Source organism: Stenella coeruleoalba, assembly GCF_951394435.1.
Source record: "Stenella coeruleoalba genome assembly, chromosome: 18".
Taxonomy (NCBI): Eukaryota; Metazoa; Chordata; class Mammalia; order Artiodactyla; family Delphinidae; genus Stenella; species Stenella coeruleoalba.
Genome location: NC_137164.1, coordinates 23,498,076 through 23,517,550, shown reverse-complemented (window position 1 = coordinate 23,517,550; position 19,475 = coordinate 23,498,076). Strand labels below are relative to the sequence as shown.

Below are 19,475 nucleotides of genomic sequence, written 5' to 3'. Positions count from 1 at the left end.
TTATTATGAACGTTCATCAAATATTTAACCGTGGTCATTTTTAAGTCTTTTGTCATTTACAGACAGTTCTGGGTGTACTCTGATGCTTTTGCAAAAATGTTCCTATAAAAGGGTTTCATCTTCAAGGAATTCATGGAAAAGACTCTGACAAGTACAGGTTTCTGGTAACTGACTATACAGCTGAACTGAATGAATAAGCATTTTCAGAACTCTAATGGAAAACTGATGAATTCATAAAAGTGTTAACAGAAGATCAAGATGTAAAAAAAAATCAATTACATGGGACTGAGCGAACTGATGAGGATGATTATAATTTTTGTGACTTTGTTTGTATGAAAATAATGTGATGTAAATTTATGTAAAAAGAACTTAATGTAAAACAATGCCACTCTTCTCACATATTTTCTCTTGTTTTGGAAAATATAGATATTTTCTGTTAAAAACGTGATTTATGCTGACACGTAATAGGTTGATTCTTGTTATTATAAATGAATTAATAAATATTTTTAAGTTTCCAAAAAAAAAATGGTGACAGCTCAAATGATGTGCAAGATTTAATTCTGAAATTCTATAACTTCAGTTTGGAATATCTCACATTGTAGAAAGAATTTTTTTTTTTTTTTTTTTAAATACAGCTCCTATCTTTCCTGTACCAGACTAGGGGAAAATTGAGAACTAAATTTTGCAAAATAGAGAAAACTCATTTGACAAGCTTTGCCTTGCAAAAATACTTTCTGAAGGAAGGTATTCTGAATGGAGGTAAAAACTACCCTTGAAAATACATTAGAATTGAGAATATCATCCACTTAGAATTTGTTCTGATCCTATGAAGTAGACTAGAGAGAGTATATTCTCCAACATAATATGGTCTACAGTGGTTCAGTGAGGGTGCGTTTCAAACTTCTTAGCCACAAAATGCAACTTCAAAGAAAATTTCAGGTAATTTTCTTTAAAAATTTAACACGGCAAGACCACATGGGGGAAAGAAAAACACATTCTTCAGAAAAATAAAGTAGCATGGTATTTGAGATACATGTGCTTTAAGAAACTCGTTAAAGGGGGTGGATAACTATTCTGATTCCTTTTTAATATTTACTTTTCACTATGAAAAAAAAAAGTTTTAAAAGTTTACTTTGAGGTCGATCGATGAATGTGGTGCCGTCCCGCTCACCGGGGCCGGGCCTAGGCCGCGCCAGACGATGGACGGACGTTCATGGCAAACTGGGCCGCCCTTCTCGTTCTGCCCGGTGCCCCTCGCCTCTCCTCCGCACCGGTCGGTGGTGTTTGTAAGGCAGGGGTGCGGCGTCCCTCCCGAAGCCCGGTCTCCCGACGCCAGCCTCAGAGCCTGAGCGGGCCGGCGTCCTCTGCCACTCTCGCTACGCCGCCTCAGCGCGTCTCGCGAGAACCACTCGCCGAGGTGGGGTTTGGCTGGGGCCGCGGCGGCGGGATGCGTCCCTTGGTGCCGGAGTGCGTCCCGCCTGGCCCTTGGCGGTGTTCCTGGAGCGTTCCAGGTCGGCGTTCAGGTGCCGGAGACCAAGCGGTGGCGTCGTATCCTGTTCCCTGTGAGCCCTTCGGGTCCCCACTGCGGCCGTGCTTCCGGTGAGCAGCTCTCATGGGGGATTGAGACGGTAAGGGAGGCACGGCTGTGCCCCTCGTGGGGCTGGGTGCCGCCTCGTCGCGGTAGTCCGCATTGCGTGCCGGGGGGCGGGGCGGGGGGGGGGGGGGAGACTGACTGTCAAAAGGTCTCCCTGCTTAGGGGAGTTAGGTGAGTCAACAAATGGCGCACGTTGCGCAGAGCCCTGCACTGTAATTCATTCAGAACCGGAGACATCCGCGCACTTACAGCCTCTGCTGGGCTAGCAGAGATACTAAAATGCCACAGTCGCTTCCTTACAAGATTCCCACCGCTTTCGTAATACCATGGAAGTGAGGTGCGGGAGGCAGGAGGACCAGGTAGTTCTTTCTGACAGTGGTCTCTTTAAGACATACCGAGGGGTCTTCCCTGGTGGCGCAGTGGTTGAGTGTCCGCCTGCCTATGCAGGGGACACGGGTTCGTGCCCCGGTCTGGGAAGATCCCACATGCCGCAGAGCTGCTAGGCCCGTGAGCCATGGCCGCTGCGCCTGCGCGTCCGGAGCCTGTGCTCCGCAACGGGAGAGGCCACAACAGTGAGAGGCCCGCGTACCGCAAGACATACTGAGGGACCAAGTCAAGTGGATGGCAGTAAATTGAAAGAAAGAGGACAACTGCTAGAGATATTGTGGAAGTCGAACTGATAAGCCTTGGTAGTAAGTTATGCATGGATCAGAGGGGAAAAAAGATGGCTGAGTCCTGTAAGAGTCGATGGTGTTCTGTAGGATGGTGATAAAGTAGGGAGGAAGAAGAGCAAACACTTTTTTTTTTTTTGCGGTACGCGGGCCTCTCACTGTTGTGGCCTCTCCCGTTGCGGAGCACAGGCTCCGGACGCGCAGGCTCAGCGGCCATGGCTCACGGGCCCAGCTGCTCCGCTGCATGTGGGATCTTCTCGGACTGGGGCACGAACCCATGTCCCCTGCATCGGCAGGTGGACTCTCACCCACTGCGCCACCAGGGAAGCCCAAGAGTGAACACTTTTAATATTGAAGAGCAAGGGTTGAGAGAGCCTCTTTCTATTTAATGCTAATTTAGCATTTGCCATTCCCTTACCCCGTACACTTCTTTACCTTTTAAGAACACTTAGCTCATCCAGTCCAAAAACTATCCTGTGAAGTAGACATGGAAGTAAGAGAGTAGTCCAGGGTTTCAACATTAGTGGCTGACAGAGCTAGACTCTCACGTCTCCTGAGTGGTTCTCCTTTTTTTTTCCCAGATGCTATGGCTCATGGCATTGTTAATGATCTGTAGGCATTAAAGGACAGGCATCACCAGCATCCTTTCTGAATTACAAATAGGCAAAGCCAGCACTGGTTTGTGCCAGCAGCTGTCAGTGGCAGGGGCTGAACGGACTAGCTTAGTCTGGTAGCCTCGTCCCAAGAATCTTTCCAACCTTGGCTGCCACACTTGGGGTTGGTCAGTTAGCTATGAGAAATCCCAAAGCATCAAGAGAAGCTCTTTCAGAGTGCTTCTCCTCTCATAATTCTGATCTTCCCACTTCCTTTCACACTGAGCAACAACTGTATTAGTCCCCTAACATAGCTTTCCCCTCACTCTCTCTTTTTCTCTCTCTCTTGCCCCCCTTCCCCCACTTCTCCTTCTCCCTCCTGTCCTCCCCTCCCACACACTTAACCACAACCACTGCCTTGCTGTGGGTTACTTGCCCTAAATGTCCCTGCACCCAATCCTCCGCCAACCACCATCATACTTATTTCTCTTAATCTTTGAAAATCTTAACTCCTCCATCAAACCTATTCACTTCCCAAATATTCACTGAATCCCTATTATGTGCTAGGCACCATTCAAGGCACTGGGAATACAGCATTGAACAAGACAAAGTCCCTGAGCTCACCAGGTTTAAATCTATAGTCTTTAAAACTCTTTATTGATCACATCAGGGCTCCCTGTCCTCTGAAATGCCACAGATTTTGTCTTTGTGGTCACATCACCATCAACACATTCACCCAGGCTAGAAATATGTTCATGGGTGGGAGGTGAGCTCCATGTCCTCTTACTCTGCCATCTTGGTCTCTCTCCCCTTAACTAGAGACCCAGGCTAGAAATATGAAACTCATCTCTCACTTGTCACTCTCCATCTATATTCAGTCACTAACAAAGTCCTGGTTTTTTATATCCTAAGAATTCCACATGCCTATTCCGTTCTCCCCATCTCTACTCAGTGCTCTAGCTTAGGACTCTCATCATGGGTCATTTGGACTGAAGCAGTCACCTCTTACTAGTTGCTCTGCCTCTGGTTTGCCTCCCTGAAATCTGCCTTCCATGAGATCTCTCATGATTTATTTAAAACAAAAATCTAATCAGGTCCATTCTCTGCTCATAACCCTTCAAAAGCCCAAGCTACTTGATATGGTACACAAAGCCCTCCGTCTTCCATCATGTCTTACACTTCTTGCCTCGTTGCTTTACATAGTTCCTATCTCATTTTTTTCCTAAGTTCTCTGTGTGTGTCTGTGTCCCTAACTCAGAGTTTTTTCATGGCTGGTTTGGACATCTTTGTAGTCTTGATGCCTAGCACAGTACCTGGCATATAGTAGCCCCTTAATAAATTTTTAACTGGACTGGGTTTCTACTGTTGTTTTGCATCTATATGTATGTCTTAAGTTTTCATGGGTGTTTCTTCTTCAACCTTACAGTGCATTTTTGGGGGTAGTCATTAGAACTATTTACAAATGTTTCTGTTCTCTTCTTCCTTCTGGGAACATTGTAGAATTGTATTTCCCACTCCCTTTAAAGTTGGATATAGCCATGTGATTTGTTCTGGCCAATAAAATATGAACAATAATAGCGTGCACCATTTCCTGGGAAAGCATTTAATTACCCAATACAAGATACTGCTACTATCTCTCCCCCTTGCTGTAGGGGAAGCACACAGGGAAATGGAGGCTTCATCAGCTTGGGCCCTTGAGGGACAAAGGTGAGCAGAGCCTCTTGCTCACCTATACTTGAAGTGTAGCATAATCAAGAAACAAATACTACCAGTCCACTGAGATATGGGGATTGACTACGGTCGCATAACCTTGTCTATCCTGACCACTCCATTCCCTCAGGACAGGAACAGTACCATTTATCTTTGTGTCTCCATGGTGCCATATTCAAAACAGACTAGAGGGACTTCCCTGGCGGTCCAGTGGTTAAGACTCCGCCTTCCAGTGCAGGGGTTGCAGGTTCGATCCCTGGTCGGGGAGCTAAGATCCCACATGCCTCGCGGCCAAAAAACCAAAACATAAAACAGAAGCAGTATTGTAACAAATTCAATGAAGACTTTAAAACTGGTCCACATCAAAAAAAAAATCTTAAAAAAAAAGACTATAAATATTGTATTTAAATAATTCACAATGTGCAATTTCAGATATTTCTCTCTCATCTGTTTCTGCTGTCTCATTACTAAAGCACACTTTCTGCTCCATTTTGGTACAATTCTGGTTTCTAAAATATAAAAATTAAAATTTCTAACCAGTTCATAGTCCAGGGTTGATCACTCACATAACATTTTGTGGAGAATGAGATGTCTACCCTCTGATGACTGAGTGAACAATTCCTCCAGCTCAGCTGTAGCAGTGCTCTTTGGGGAAGTAAGGGAGGCTGGAGCATGGGTATGAAGCTCTGAGTGGTAGGGCAAAGGGATTATAATAATCAGCTTACTAGGGGAAGTGAGTGTTACAGCGCAGGTCTCCCTGTATCCTCTGCCCCAGCAGATGGCACAATAACATGTAATAAAATTTTTCTGCCATTTGCCTTTATATGCCTTAAAAACCCTCCGTTTGGAGCATATGATTCTGTGGGGAAAAAAGAAAATCCTCTTTCTATGATCCTTTTTAAATGCCACTGTTAAACAATGGACTATTCAAAAAGAAAAGAGGTGCAACACAGAGCCTCTACCTGAAATTCCTAACGTGTACTAATTCTCTCTGTAATCCTTACAGTAACTTGAAAGGCATATTTTTTCTTCCTCACGTAAGTATATTATTCATCACTCCAATCTTATTTCATGGACATTGGCCCAGAGCTACCTACTATGTACATTGGTTCATAGAATTAAAAACAAAAAGCCCACAGCCTTCTTACTATTTTCTTCTACCTATTAATAGTTCAAACACAATGTCTGTTTCCTCCTCTGGCAGGCACAGCTCCAAACACGCCCTTTCACAGGAGAAGGTCCAGCTAATCGCAGCCCATCTGTTTCATATTCTGGAAGTTAAAATTCAGCCTGCAGGCACTGTCTCTATGATTTATGTTTCCTAAAATCAATTAAAAATTTTTAGCTAGAGTTATCAAAACTTTGAATTTTAACTTGAAGTTTTCATTTTTATAAATGCCAAGTGCTTTATTCTGGAAGGAAATATTTCTATGTTTACTATAACTATAATGTAACTTCCTAAAGATACTTTCTAAAAGACAAACAAATCTTCAAGTTAAAAATCAGCTTAGAGAATTTTTAAAATGTTTAACAAAATCAATCTATGGAAGGAATCTAATTTTTTTCAACCTAAACAAAGTGTTTAGGGACCACAGGAAATATTTCTTCAGTGTAAAAATACATAAAACAAACCTGTGAGCTCAGGTCTATGCTATGAACGGAGTAAGATCTTCTGCCCCATATCACCCATAACTACACCCAGGAGAAGTCCTTAATTTTCTCATCGGGTGGGTTGCTGCCTTGCTGCACATTTTAAAATCTATCAACATAACACCAAGAAGAAACCACAAAGGAAAAAGAATGATACATCCCCATACACAAATATTTAAAACCCAATACTAAATTAAATACTAAATTAAAAGATTTATAAAAATTAGAATATTTACAACGTAATATCTCAACAGAGAAATCTTTTACAAATCAACTATACACACACACACACACGCACTCATGCACGCACACAAAAGAAGATAAAAAATGACGAGTAGACCTAAGGAAAAAGAAAAGAGGGATTAAGCTCTCCAAATGACATTTTTCACTCAACATATAAGGGAAGATTTTTTTTTTACATCTTTATTGGAGTATAATTGCTTTACAATGGTGTGTTAGTTTCTGCTGTATAACAAAGTGAATCAGCTATATATATACATATGTATATATATCTCCTCCCTCTTGTGTCTCCCTCCCACCCTCCCTATCCCACCCCTCTAGGTGGTCACAAAGCACTTAGCTGATCTCCCTGTGCTATGCAGCTGCTTCCCACTAGCTATCTATTTTACATTTGGTAGTATATATAAGTCCATGCCACTCTCTCACTTCATCCCAGCTTAACCTTCCCCCTCCCCGTGTCCTCAAGTCCATTCTCTATGTCTATAAGCGAAGATTTTTAAAAAATAGTAGCAGGATGAGGGAGGGTATAGAGCATACTTCTGGTGGCAGTAAATACTGATGTCAACTTTTGGGAAAGTAATTTAACTACATATATTAAATGTGGATTTCCTTAAAACCACCAGTTCTGGGCTTCCCTGGTGGTGCAGTGGTTGAGAGTCCACCTGCTGATGCAGGGGACACGGGTTCGTGCCCCGGTCCGGGAAGACCCCACATGCCGCGGAGCGGCTGGGCCCATGAGCCATGGCCGCTGAGCCTGCGCGTCCGGAGCCTGTGCTGCGCAATGGGAGAGGCCACAACAGTGAGAGGCCCGCGTACCGGAAAAAAAAAAAAAAAAAAGTTCTAATTCAAGGTATTTGTCCTCATCCAATCATTAGACAAGTATCTGTAAGGATTTTATTGCAGGGATTTTGATACACATACAGATAAAAATATCTGGAAGGATGCATACCAAAATACTAAGGTGTGGAGATCAACAAATAAAACCTGAAAAAAAACAATCACCAATTTTTTTCCTTTTTATTACTCATCTGTATGTCTCAAGTGTCTGTAACAAAAACTTACTACTTTTGTAACAGTTTGTCTCGTTTTTATTCTCTTTTTCAGAAAATGTACTTTAAAAGCATAGAAAAGGTGATTGGAACTTTGGGATTCCTATCCAGGGTTACCCAAAAGTCAAACTGTATTCCAATCAAGAGCAGATTAAATATGAAAAGCAAAATGGTAGGCTCCCTTACACAGCAACTCTTGCTTCATTTCTGGTTACTTCTACCTACACAGAGAATTGTTCAAGGAAGATGTTTACCATCCCATATGTAGTCGAGATAATTTGGGCCATAAAGTCACAATTTTCCATACCCGCACAATGATTTTTTTTATGAGACCAGACACCTGAACAAAATCTTTGGGAATGCAGGATATGGCAGGCAGTAGAAAGGAAATTGACACCAACTTTCCTAAGATTCCCTAAAGTAAGAAAGCATCTCTTTCCCCTATATTGACTCCAGGTTACACACTGGAAAATAGCGGCAAGTGAGGAAGGCCAAGCGTAGACACAAAAACCAGAACATGGCCATGGACTGTGAGGTAGCCAGGCTGGCAGGTGTAGGACTGAAATGGCTGCATGCCACAGCAGTAAAATGCCTGTGACATCCACACACCTACAATCAGTTTGGCGGTGTTTCCAACCCAGGCTGAGGGATTTCATTTTCCCCATATTAGGCAGTGACAAAGATTTAGATGGACCAAACATTTTATATTACTGTCAACAGCACTAACGTAGGTTCAGCTGGCAGAAGAGAGGGAAACCAAGAGTGTCTGCATTATTTACTCCAAAGAAACGAGCTGAGCACCATCTGCTGTCAGCCACCACCACCATCACCACCACCCAGTGCAGCTCTTTCTGTACCACACCCTCACCCCACTTCTGTGAGCTCCCTCAATCTCGGCCCAAGGACCTGAAATCCCAGTGTTGCCCTAAATATACGTTTAGAAAGTTACTTACAACAGAGCAGTTGGTAACACAGAAGATCTCTTAAATGCTGCAAAGTGTTGTCTACTCGTGTCCAGCTGCAAAAATTATCTACTCTTCCAACCTTCCTTCTAAGATTAAATGCAATGCTACAGTGCTTCGCCTACATAACGTGGGGGGATGGGGGTGGCCAGACCATGCAGTGTGGAAAACCAATATTCTCACACTAGTGTCTATAAACTGGTTCAAGGTCATAAAAGTAGAACAGGAAAACCTACTGAATTAGTAATAGGAAATAGGTTGCATGAGCAAAGACAAGTTTCCAAAATACCCACAAACCACACGTGGTATCTGTGTCTAGCCGATTTTTTTCATGGCCTTTCAGGAAATGAACTATCCCACTCTGAGAAACCAGAAGAACAGCATTAGTAAGTCAGTCAAGACCAAAGCCAAATCCAATAGTGATAATAGTACTACATTTGATCTCTATGGACTGTAGAGGAGAATATAAAAATGAGACCCCTCAAGAGCTTTTCATTAAAAACCAAAAGCCATTTACACAGAAGCAGTTCAAATTTTATTTATAAATTTGTTTAAAAGCATATAAAAGATTTATTTTTTTCTTTTGCTCACATTTGTGCCCTGAATTAAGAAAGCAGGGATTCAAATCTAAAGGTGCCAAAGCTTCCCCAAACCTGATCTGAGAATTAGATAAGAATTAGCTGTTTAGAGAGACAGGCATGCAGCACCCACAGCTCTCACTAACCTGAAAGCATCAAATGATTCCCTCCTTTTCTATCTTACTAACACGTCTATAATTATACTTCCAATATGAGGTGAAACCAATTAGAAAAATAATGCAGCATTTCACTGGCAGTAGAGATTAAATATGAGTTCAGTAATCAGCTCCTACAAACATGCATAAATAATGACAGGGAGAAACCAGTCATCCCCAGCTGCTCAGCTGAGTGGGTGGGCAGTTGAAGGCAAGGTAAAAACAGGCTGAACAAAACTGCAAGAAGGAAAAACATCTCGTGTGGTTTTTCAAGGTCAGTTGACAAAGGCCAGTTGTAAGCAAAATATTTCTCATATATCCTGGAAGAAAAAGAAAACAAAAATTAGTACCAGCAACAAAATTCAAAGCCTTTGTAAATCCAAAATGAAGTTCCTCCAAAAAAACACTCTACCTGACTATTTTTTTAATGATTTCAAGTCCCAGTGAAGTGATTTAATTTTCAAGTTCCATTTTGAGTCACAAAATGGTCTCTGTCAACAATGTAATGGCTTATTGAACGACAGCTCATCAGCTGTGTTCTGAGATAGGCTAACACGGGTCACAACTAATAGTGTTCACAAATATTGTCACCCGCCTCCATAGTTACAGCAAGGACAGGGCAAATATAGTATGGAGCAGAGCAATTTAAATGGAACTGTATGGAGTAGAGGTGCACTGTATTATACAGCAGGAAGGTGACTTCTAAGGGGACGTTGAGGAAAGGAGATAGACTTAAATGAGTCCCCTTCCCCCACTATGTGCAAACAGTCATGACATCTCCATCAGGCCTCCCAGACTGCTAGGCCAAGGTACACCTGGGATTCAGACTATTGGTGCTCTAACATTCTGGAAACTAAAATTTCAGGTTGCCTCATGGGTCATGGCAAATGCTTAACTGCCTTTGAAGACACTGGATTCAGTGTTGCCACAGCATCTCAAAGGGTCTCACCTACTGGTATCAGAGAAGGGATCGTTTGAAGTGATTCTTTAAACATCCTACCCTAGATGCATCATGAAAAGTAATAAAGGACTCTAGAAGACCCAAAAAAAATTTTTAATATAAAAGCAATTTTAAATTATCAAAGAATATGGTACTATGGAGAACAGTATAGAGCATCTTTAAAAAACTAAAAATAGAATTACATATGATCCAGCAATCCCACTCCTGGGCATATATCCGGAGAAAACTATAATTTGAAAAGATTCATGCACCCCAGTGTTCACTGCAGCACTATTTACAATAGCCAAGACATGGAAGCAACATAAATGTCCATCGACAGAGAAATGGATAAAGAAGATGTGGTACATATATATAATGGAATATTACTCAGTCATAAAAAAGAATGAAATAATGCCATTTGCAGCAACATGGATGGACCTAGAGATTATCATGCTAAGTGAAGTAAGTCAGACAAAGACAAATATCATATGATATCACTCATATATGGAATCTAATTTTTTAAAAATGATACAAATGAACTTACTTACAAGACAGAAGCCAACTTACAGATACCTAAAACAAATTTATGGTTACCAGAGGGAGGGAAAGGGATGAATCAGGAGCATGGGATTAACACACACTATTATATATAAGATAGATAACCAACAAGGACCTACTGTATAACACAGGGAACTCTACTCAATATTCTGTGATAATCTATATGAGAAAAGAATCTGAATAAGAATGAATACATGTATGAGTATAACTGAATCATTTTGCCGTACACCTGAAACTAACACAACGTTGTAAATCAACTATACTCCAATAAAATTTTTAAAAAATAAAAATTATAAATAATCAAATAACAAATATGTATTAAGTAACCTGAGAAGAATGTGATTTAAATTAGAAAAAGCTTTAAAAATAAAGATCGGTCTAATTTTTCTACCCAAAATATGCTGATCAAAGGCCTACTACTTAAGTGTCCATATGCTGTTTCAAGAAACAAGTTTTTCTTTGGCTTTCATCATAGTTTTATCATATTTTCTGCCTTCCTCCATTCTTTCTCTGTCTTTGGCTTTTTACTGATTCCAGCATATCCTCCAAGCCCCATCTGTGAGCTCTCCTCTCTGATTCCTTGTAGGAGCTTAATTGTCATCTACCAACTTCTAAACAAATGCCACATTCTAAATATATTCTGTATACTAACCTCTTGTCCACTTGTTATTTATAAAACATATCCACACTAAAAGTTTAGTTTATAACTTTTCTTATTTTTGTATGGTGTCCTTTGATGAACAGATGTTTTATTTTAATGTATATTTATCATTTCTTTTTAGTTTATACCTTGGGTCTTATGAAATCCTCCCTAGCTCAATTTTATAAATAGTCTATTTTCTTCTAGAATTTAAAAAGTCTTCCTTTCTATTTATAAGCTTTACTCTACCTGGAATTGATTTTTTTAATGATTTCATGTGGGTACTCAATTGTCCCAACAGCATTTGTTGAAGAGAGTCCATTTTCCCCTTATGATGGGATCTACCTTTTGTCATACAACAAAATTCTAGAAATAGTTGGGTCTGCATGTGCCAATTCTATACCATATTAAATATTTTATTAAGTCCCATATGTACTTCTATATTTTTAGGAGTGAATTGGCTATCCTTGGTTCTTTGCTCTGATTAGAATTTAACTAAATCAACGGATTATTTGAGAGCTCATTCATATCCATTAACAAGGTAAAACACCATTTATTTATTCCTTAATGTCTTTCTATAAAATTGTAGATGTATTTTAAAGGTAATATACATCTTTGGTTTTACCTTTTTATTAGGTTTTTTTGTTGATTCTCTACACGTAGAGACAAACTTAGTTCTTATATATTGATCCTCTATCTACCAACATGGCTAGGCCCTTGTTTATTCTAATAATTTTAATATAAATTCTTTTGGATTTTCTCAGTAGATAATTGTATCATCTGTAATTTATAAATGTTTTCCTTTTCAATGCTTATATCTGATTCAAAAGAAAAGCTTTTGATGTGTTTTTATTATAGAACTTTGATCTCTGTATTAGCTAAAGAAATTTCTTTTCTATTCCTAGTTTGCTAGAAGTTTTTACTGCAAATGAGTATTGAAACTTATCAAGTGCTTTCTCTGTATCTATTGAGATGATCATATGGTGTTTCTCCTATATTTTATGAGGTAAATTATCTTGCAGATTTTGGGGGTTTTTTTTGTTTATTTGTGATAAGCCAAGTTTGTATTTCTGGGATGAATATAATTTGATAAGGATATACTATGCTTTTTTTAAGAAATTCATTATTGAATCTTAAAATTTTGTTGTAATTTTTTTAATCTATGTTTATGAGTGAGACTGGCTATAATTTATTTTCTATATAGTCTTTGATTTTGATTCATAGTTACATTCACCTGCTTAATCCTTTGGAAGAATACTCCCTCCTTTTCATTTATTTGGAAAACATTCTAGACATTTGGAATAATCTGTTTCTTGAACATTTAGTAAAACTTTTCTGTGATATGTGTAGGCCTGGTTTTTATTTTATGGGAAGACAGTAACTAATCTAGATATGGTTTAAATCATTTTGAATTCCCACCGCCAAAGTGTGAAAGAGACTGTTTCCCCCATCTTGCCAACAGAGTACGTTGTCAGTCTCTTGTGCTTTGCCAAATAATAGATGAAAAATGATATTTTGGTTTAATTCTTAATTTGTATTCTTTTTGTTATAAATTCATTGGGTGCTTTAATTTCAAAGATTGTATTTTTTTATTCCTAGAAGTTCTGTTTTGCTCTCTTTGAAATCTTCCTGGTTGTCTGTATCTCTTGTTTTTGCTCATCATTTCAAATCCAATATTTATTCCATCAAATGTTTTATACATAGTTATTTTAAATTCAGTATCTAATCATTTTATTATTACACATCATTTGGTTCTAAATCTCTGTCATTTTGGTGACCTCAGCCACAACCACATGTTTCCCTGTGCTTGTGGTAAGTTCCAGTCACTGTGTTATGCTTGGGATATATCAGTGAACAAAACAGTCAAAGGGCCCTGCTCTGATGGAAGATGGAACATAAATTACCACAGGGAGAGAATAAGAGTAATTAGTCAACAAAACATCTAAGAAAATGATGTTAGAAAATTAGGTTAGAAGTTGCAGAGTGCTACTGAATAAAGAAATGGAGACTGCAAAGAGAATGACAAGAGCCTGGGGTAAGGGCACAGGTGGCAGCATTAAATGAATGGCCAAGGAATTCTTGGAACTCAAGAAAATACTTGAAAGAGAACAAATCATTTGGACACTTTGGAGAAGAGTACAGAGGGAGCAGCCAGTTCTTAAGTTTTCAAAGAACAGCCAGAAAGCTGGCATGGCTGGGAGGAATGAGGAAGAAGGGCAGTAGGAGGAGAGTGCCAGAGGAGTAGAGTGGGGTCTAGATCATGGAGCCCCTGTAAGGGTTAGTAAATAGAAATCCTTTGGCTTTTACTCTAAGGACTTTGGCTTTTACTCCAAACATTTGGAGAGTTATCAGAGCCATTGGAGGGCTTTGAGCAGAGGAGTGACAGGGTCTGACTTATTTTTCAGTCTCATATTGAGAACAGACTCTAGGTGGGTAAGTGTGGAAGCAAGGAAACCATCGAGGAGACTATTTCAAGAATTGAGATGAGCAGTGATAGAGGTTGGGATCTATTTTGAAGGAAGAGTCAAGAAGATTTGATGATGGGTCAGCTGTGAGGATGTGAGAGATGGGTTGTACTGTTACGCAAACAGGAAAAAGTGCAGATAGAGCATTGGGGTAAAGAGGATCAAAGGTGAAGTTTTAGACATATTAAGGTTGAAATGTCTATTAGACATGCAAGTAGGGATGTTGGGTAGACAAATGGATCTGCAAGTCTAGAGGAAGAGGTCTAGGCTGGAAATTGAAATTTGGGAGTACAGAGCATATTGGTATTTAATTTCATGAGAATGAATGAGGCCATGAAGGTATTAAATGAATGTAAAGAAGATGGTCCAAGGTGGATCCCTGAGGCACTCCAGTGTTAAGAGGACAGAAAGATACAGGGGATTCAGCAAAGGAGAACAGAAAGGAGTGGCCACTGAAATAGGTGGAAACCCAGGAGAGTACAGTGTCCCAGAAGCCAAGTAAAAAAGAGGTTCAAAGAGGAGGCAGTGATTCACCATGACAAATGATGCTGATCGGTCAAAAGATGAAAATTGAGAAATAACCATTTGATTTTGTAATGTAGACAATGTCAGGAGCCATGAGAAGAACACTGTGGTTAGACAGATATGGTCTAAATTCCGATTAGACTGGGTTTAAGAGAAAAGGGAGGAAAGAAATTGGAGACAGGATAGATACCCCAAAGTTTTTCTCTAAAGGGGAACAAAGAAACAGGACAGTAGCAAGAGGGAAAGGGGCTTCAATATATAATGTATATTTATTTAAGTTTTCTGCTGATGGGAATTTTCTAGTCAAGATGACAGCTGACAGTTCAGGAGAGAGAGAAGAACATTGTTAGAACAAAGTTCCCCAGTAGGTGGAGGAGATAGAATCTGGTCCATAAGGAAAAGCAGACATAGAGGAAGAGATGTGTGTAGGTAAGTGAGGTGGAGATGGGAGACTGAGCAAGTTCTTACCTTTGTGTCACTGCTTCTTTCACGCAAGGGAGAAGCCAGTATACACTTTGGACTTGGATATGCCTATCTTACTAAGGAATCTTCAATCATCCTCACTCACATCACATCGTGAGAAAGCAACGTTCCTCTCTTTTTATCTGTGAGGAACCTACGTGGAGATTCACAGCTCACTTGCCTAAGACCTACCAATAGTCAGTGGTGAGCCAGACTCCCATATCCTCATTCTCCTAACAGCAGCCCATGCAGTCTTCATTTACTCTCTCCCATCATCTTCCCTTCAATCCCAGGTATTTTTCTATGTATATGTACCTTCTAAATTGGTGGTGGTGGTGGTGGAGGAATTATTAAGTAGAGGAGAAAATGTACAGCAAGTTTCCAAGTCCTGTCCAAAATCTGAGTTTCAATCACATTTCACAACTTATAAATTCTATAAACTTGGATAGTCTTAAATTCACAATGCCCTATTTTCCACATGACTCTTACTCGTGTATTCTTATAAGTCAGTAATATGTCAGTTTCACACAAGATGCAAAGATACTGTGTTTTGATTCTTTTTTCTCTCTTGTACATTGTCCCTATTCTGAATGCCATAGTGATACACATGAGCATACCTTATAAATAGACACATCCACTGTGCATTCTCTACAAATTTGTCTACACTTAATTATCTTCAATATATAGATACATTTTTGAAATCTATCCATAAATTTTAACCACTAGATGCATTCCAAGGAAACATGCATATAAGATTTCTAACAGATTGTCTTCTCAAAAATGATCTTTTGTCCATCAAGTATTTGTTAAGGGGTGATCTCCTCTAGAGTTTCCAGGTCAGCAAGCATTTGATTACTTTGTTGTATTTTACCAGTTTAAAGGTTTCTATCCATTCTGGTTTTTTTGAGTAGGTACATATACACTTGGGCTTCAATTAAATTGTAAAACCCACTGTAGTTAGTTTTGATTCTGTACACATTGCAAACCCCACAATCCCATACATTCCAAAGCTTTGGTGCTGTTTCAATAATATATTGTGCACACAAAACACATTACACACATATTACAACACAGTTGCAAGGTTTTCTTCACGGAAATCTGTAAGAACATTTCATTTTCAAAAAGTGCATTTTGCTGTAGGGGTTTCTAAAAATCATTTTGTAGTGAAAAATTAAATGCTGGTGTCTTTGACGTGCTAGTTTCACTGAAAGAATATATTACAAGAGAATGCTTACTATTTTTATAACCATATGTCACTGAAAATCTTCCTGAAAAAAAATGTTCATTTGTTTTTGTTTTAGGTCTGGGCAAAGGGTGATTTTTTAAAAAGCCTTGCAGTCCAGGCAATCACACAGCAAACAAAGGGCAGGTGTCATTTTTTATTGTGATTGGCATTGACTGGAGCTGAAATCAGGACCTTCTCCATCTCTCAGAAGCTATTGTGGAATTTACAGTAATCACCCTGGCTGACTGCCCATCACACAGCTGAATAGCACGCCAAAAAAAAATAGTATCTGGGAAGAAGGCCACAACATATTTTTAAAACTCTCATTGTTTTTATTCTTCAACTTTGAAAGATTTTTTTTAGAAAAAATAAAAATAAAACTCACCCAGCTGTTACCACTATTCATATTCCAATAGCCTCCAAAGTGCTGGAGGCCACCTGGTTGACTTTCACCTTGGAGTCGGTCCAGAAAAGCATTATTTACCCTTTAAAACAATGAAAAATGTGTGTAAGTGGAAAGCTTGCTGCAGGGCTGAGAGATTTCTGAGAACCTAATGTGCTGTCTGAACTGACTGTGGGGACTGCTGCCCCCATTCAGCTCAGAAGAAATCTACAGACACTTCTTTTCACATTAACCATATGACACGCTGTGAACAGTCCTTTGGTGGAGCCGGTGCCAGTCTTGGCTCAGACCAAAAGGGGCATAAATTCTTAACTTCAGAGTTTCACTTACCCACCTCTACCAGTTCCACAAGAGCCTTGGTCACCCAAGCAACCACACCCCTCAGGGCCATGCCAGGAGTGAACCCCAGAAGCTGAGGAAAGATGGAAGCTTCAGCAAGAGCTAAAACATAAAGAGAAACCAAACATAGCTCTGTGGTGTTGTTTTTACAAGACAGATGTCCCTCCCATATATCCTGTACCCCATTGCCAGTCTTGCTAAGGTAAATCCCATTAGTGAAAAGTAGAAGGAAAATAGGAAGAGAGTGTGGGAAAAGGGAAATATCAGAAGAAGGGAACCCAAGCTTTCAAAAGAAGGGAGGGGTACATTTTTCCCTGATGTTCGGTCATACTTGCAGCAACCAATTTCAGAAATTAAGTTTAACATATAGGAGGTAAAACGATAAAGAAAGGCAGGAAGTGATTATCATAAAGGTCAGGATAAGGCTACCTATAGGATGATGGTTGCATTCTATTCCTGGAACTGGTTACCTGGATGTCCATTTTATAATTAATCATCCTAAATATTCATTTCATGGACTTTCTGTGTGTTATATCTTACACTTTTTGAAGTTAAAAAAGAAAAAGGCCACACCATGCTCTGAGTTGCCCATGTATGGCTGAGTAGAGTCAGGGACATGGTGGCTGGAGAAATAGCATTGTAACAGGTACCCTATGATGTGAACGGGTTATTGAGGAACAGTGTCATGAAGACCATAGGCTTCTCAGCAGAAACAGAGTGCCTGGAACACAGCAACCACTCAATCCATGCTTGTGGAAGGGAGGCTAGGCAGGACCCAGTCAAGTTAGCCTCCTTTTTAGTCATGAAGTTTAGCGAATGTGGTCATGGTGGGTGGCTGTAAGTCTGCGACTGTGGGAGATTTGGGAACTTTGAGGATAATGACTGCTGAGTGGCAAAATCAGAGCCTGGGGGTTTGCCTAGTGGTCTTGCTCAGTGTGCCAGCTAAAATGCCAACTGCATGTTGACCCAGGTTAGTCTCTGGCTTATGGGGTTGCTGTTTTCTCCTCAACTCCAAGCCGCGTCTGGCAGTGGTCACATCTTAGTTATCAGAAGGCTTTTTTTAATCTCTCACCATAAAATCTACCCAGGTGCCATATTCTGGTCAGCCTGGTTCACTGCAGAACTGAATGTTTAAGTCACCTTTTCTAGACCTCTCAGCATGCAGGTCGAAATAAGATACTTGAGCTGGAGACTTGAATATTAAGGAAGACAGAACTGACCTTGATCCCCCTAAAACTACACAACCAATGGTATGCTGGATGGTCCATACGCCTGGGGCTGTTTTTATCCAGTCTTTTTGTCAGTAACAAAGATGGGCTTTCCCTCAGTATCCCCCATCCCACCCCACATCCAATCCACTAGAATTCTTGTTGGCTTCACCCACTAGACACATCCTAAATCACCCATTTCTTTTGATGACAACCATTCTAGTACAAATCCCTGTCGTCTCTCATCTTGCTTCTGCCTCCACTCCTGCCCTCTGCAATCTGTTCTCCATACAACCACCCTACTAAATTATAAAAGGGATCATGCCTTCCGGAATTTTGTTTAAAACCCTCCCATGACTCCTATTAGTCTTAGAATAAAATCATTGGCTTACAGAATCTTCTATTTCCTGCCTACCTTTCTTACCTCATGTTGTATTATTCTCTTCCTCACCATCTATAATCAAATCATTTGGGACTCAGAAAGACCAAGCTCATTCCTGACTTAGGGCCTTTGCTTTTGTTCCTATGCTTGATAAGAGGGGGCATTCCATTGTATGATTTGCGCCCCCCCATCTCTATGTGACCAGCTCTTGTTTTTGGATGTCACCTCTTCATTGAGGAACTATCGTCTCTAATCTCTCTCTTAACATCGCTCTGTGACGTGGTCCTCCTGGTGTGTATCACTGTCTGAAATAATCTCGCCGTTAAATTGTTGACTTCTGTTTCTTTCCTCCAGATTGTAAATTCCATGCAGTCAGGGACCTTCTCTGCCTTGTTTACGCCTATTCCCAGTGCCTAGAACAAAGGCTTCACAGAGTGTGCCCTGATATGTAAGAGGTGAATGAATGAATTGTCCAGGTGCATGGTCCCCACCTCGGCCTGCTTCTGTGACTGCAGCTGCATTGTGAAATTTCCCATGGTAGTGAATGTAGTTCACTGTCCACTGCACTCAATTCACTCAAACACTTTGAAGATGGATAACTTGTGATGCACACAAGGTGATGTGATTCACTTTTAAGCATGTTACTAAGAGGACAGCAGAGTGGGTCAACTAGAGATCATGGGTGGTAAACAGATTACCTTTTTCAATTTCTATCAAGAATCTGTAATAGGGAAGAATCTTTTGTATTCTACTACAAGTTAATCACTAAAGGGATGTTGCCAATAAGCTTAAATTATACAGAATGGCCCATTTTTGAGAACCCTTCCTCTCAGATAATGAGGTAAAATACCTGTTTAGCTCACAGAAAGCATCCTGACCAGGCCCACCTGTGAATGACTGCAGGGAGGAAGAAATTAACACATCCCCTCTGGAGGCTGATGGGAACCAGGAAATGTTTGACTTTACTCCCTCCCTTTTTAGTATAAAAGAAGCCTGAATTCTAACTCAGGCAAGATGGTTCTCTGGGACACGAGTCCACCATCTTCTCAGTTTGCCGGTTTCCGAATAAAGTCGCTATTCCTTGCCCCAGCACCTCGTCTCTGATTTATTGGCCTGTCATGGGACG

The 19,475-nt window shown here is 40.3% G+C and overlaps 2 protein-coding genes and 2 long non-coding RNA genes across 6 annotated transcripts in view; 2 read left to right on the top strand and 2 right to left on the bottom strand.

Moving 5' to 3' along the window:
- Positions 1-1,260, bottom strand: part of LOC307176541 — a 134,638-nt gene extending 133,378 nt beyond the window's left edge. Inside the window, exon 1 of the long non-coding RNA XR_013824811.1 lies at positions 1,133-1,260. This is a non-coding gene — a long non-coding RNA (uncharacterized lncRNA). The remainder of the gene's footprint in view (positions 1-1,132) is intronic.
- Positions 1,214-19,475, top strand: part of LOC307176540 (uncharacterized protein) — a gene marked incomplete at its 5' end in the record, with an annotated part of 40,340 nt that continues 22,078 nt past the window's right edge. Inside the window, 2 exons of one of the 2 annotated variants that reach the window (XM_079902822.1) lie at positions 1,214-1,599; positions 11,791-11,881. In XM_079902822.1, the coding sequence (XP_079758948.1) occupies positions 1,214-1,599; positions 11,791-11,824 (420 nt within the window). In that variant the 3' untranslated portion in view covers positions 11,825-11,881. Of the gene's footprint in view, positions 1,600-11,790; positions 11,882-19,475 lie in introns of those variants that run through there. The other variant, XM_079902823.1, reaches the window with a different exon arrangement.
- The window catches only part of EPSTI1 (epithelial stromal interaction 1), a 99,107-nt gene continuing 88,136 nt past the window's right edge, over positions 8,505-19,475 (bottom strand). For both annotated transcript variants that reach the window (XM_079902820.1, XM_079902821.1), the window contains 2 exons: positions 16,403-16,502; positions 8,505-9,522 (listed from right to left, as the gene is read on the bottom strand). In XM_079902820.1, coding sequence (XP_079758946.1) covers positions 9,514-9,522; positions 16,403-16,502 — 109 coding nt within the window. In that variant the 3' untranslated portion in view covers positions 8,505-9,513. The remainder of the gene's footprint in view (positions 9,523-16,402; positions 16,503-19,475) is intronic.
- Positions 12,256-16,396, top strand: LOC307176543. Its single transcript, XR_013824813.1, has 3 exons — positions 12,256-12,346; positions 14,827-15,085; positions 16,094-16,396. It is a non-coding gene; the product is annotated as an uncharacterized lncRNA (long non-coding RNA).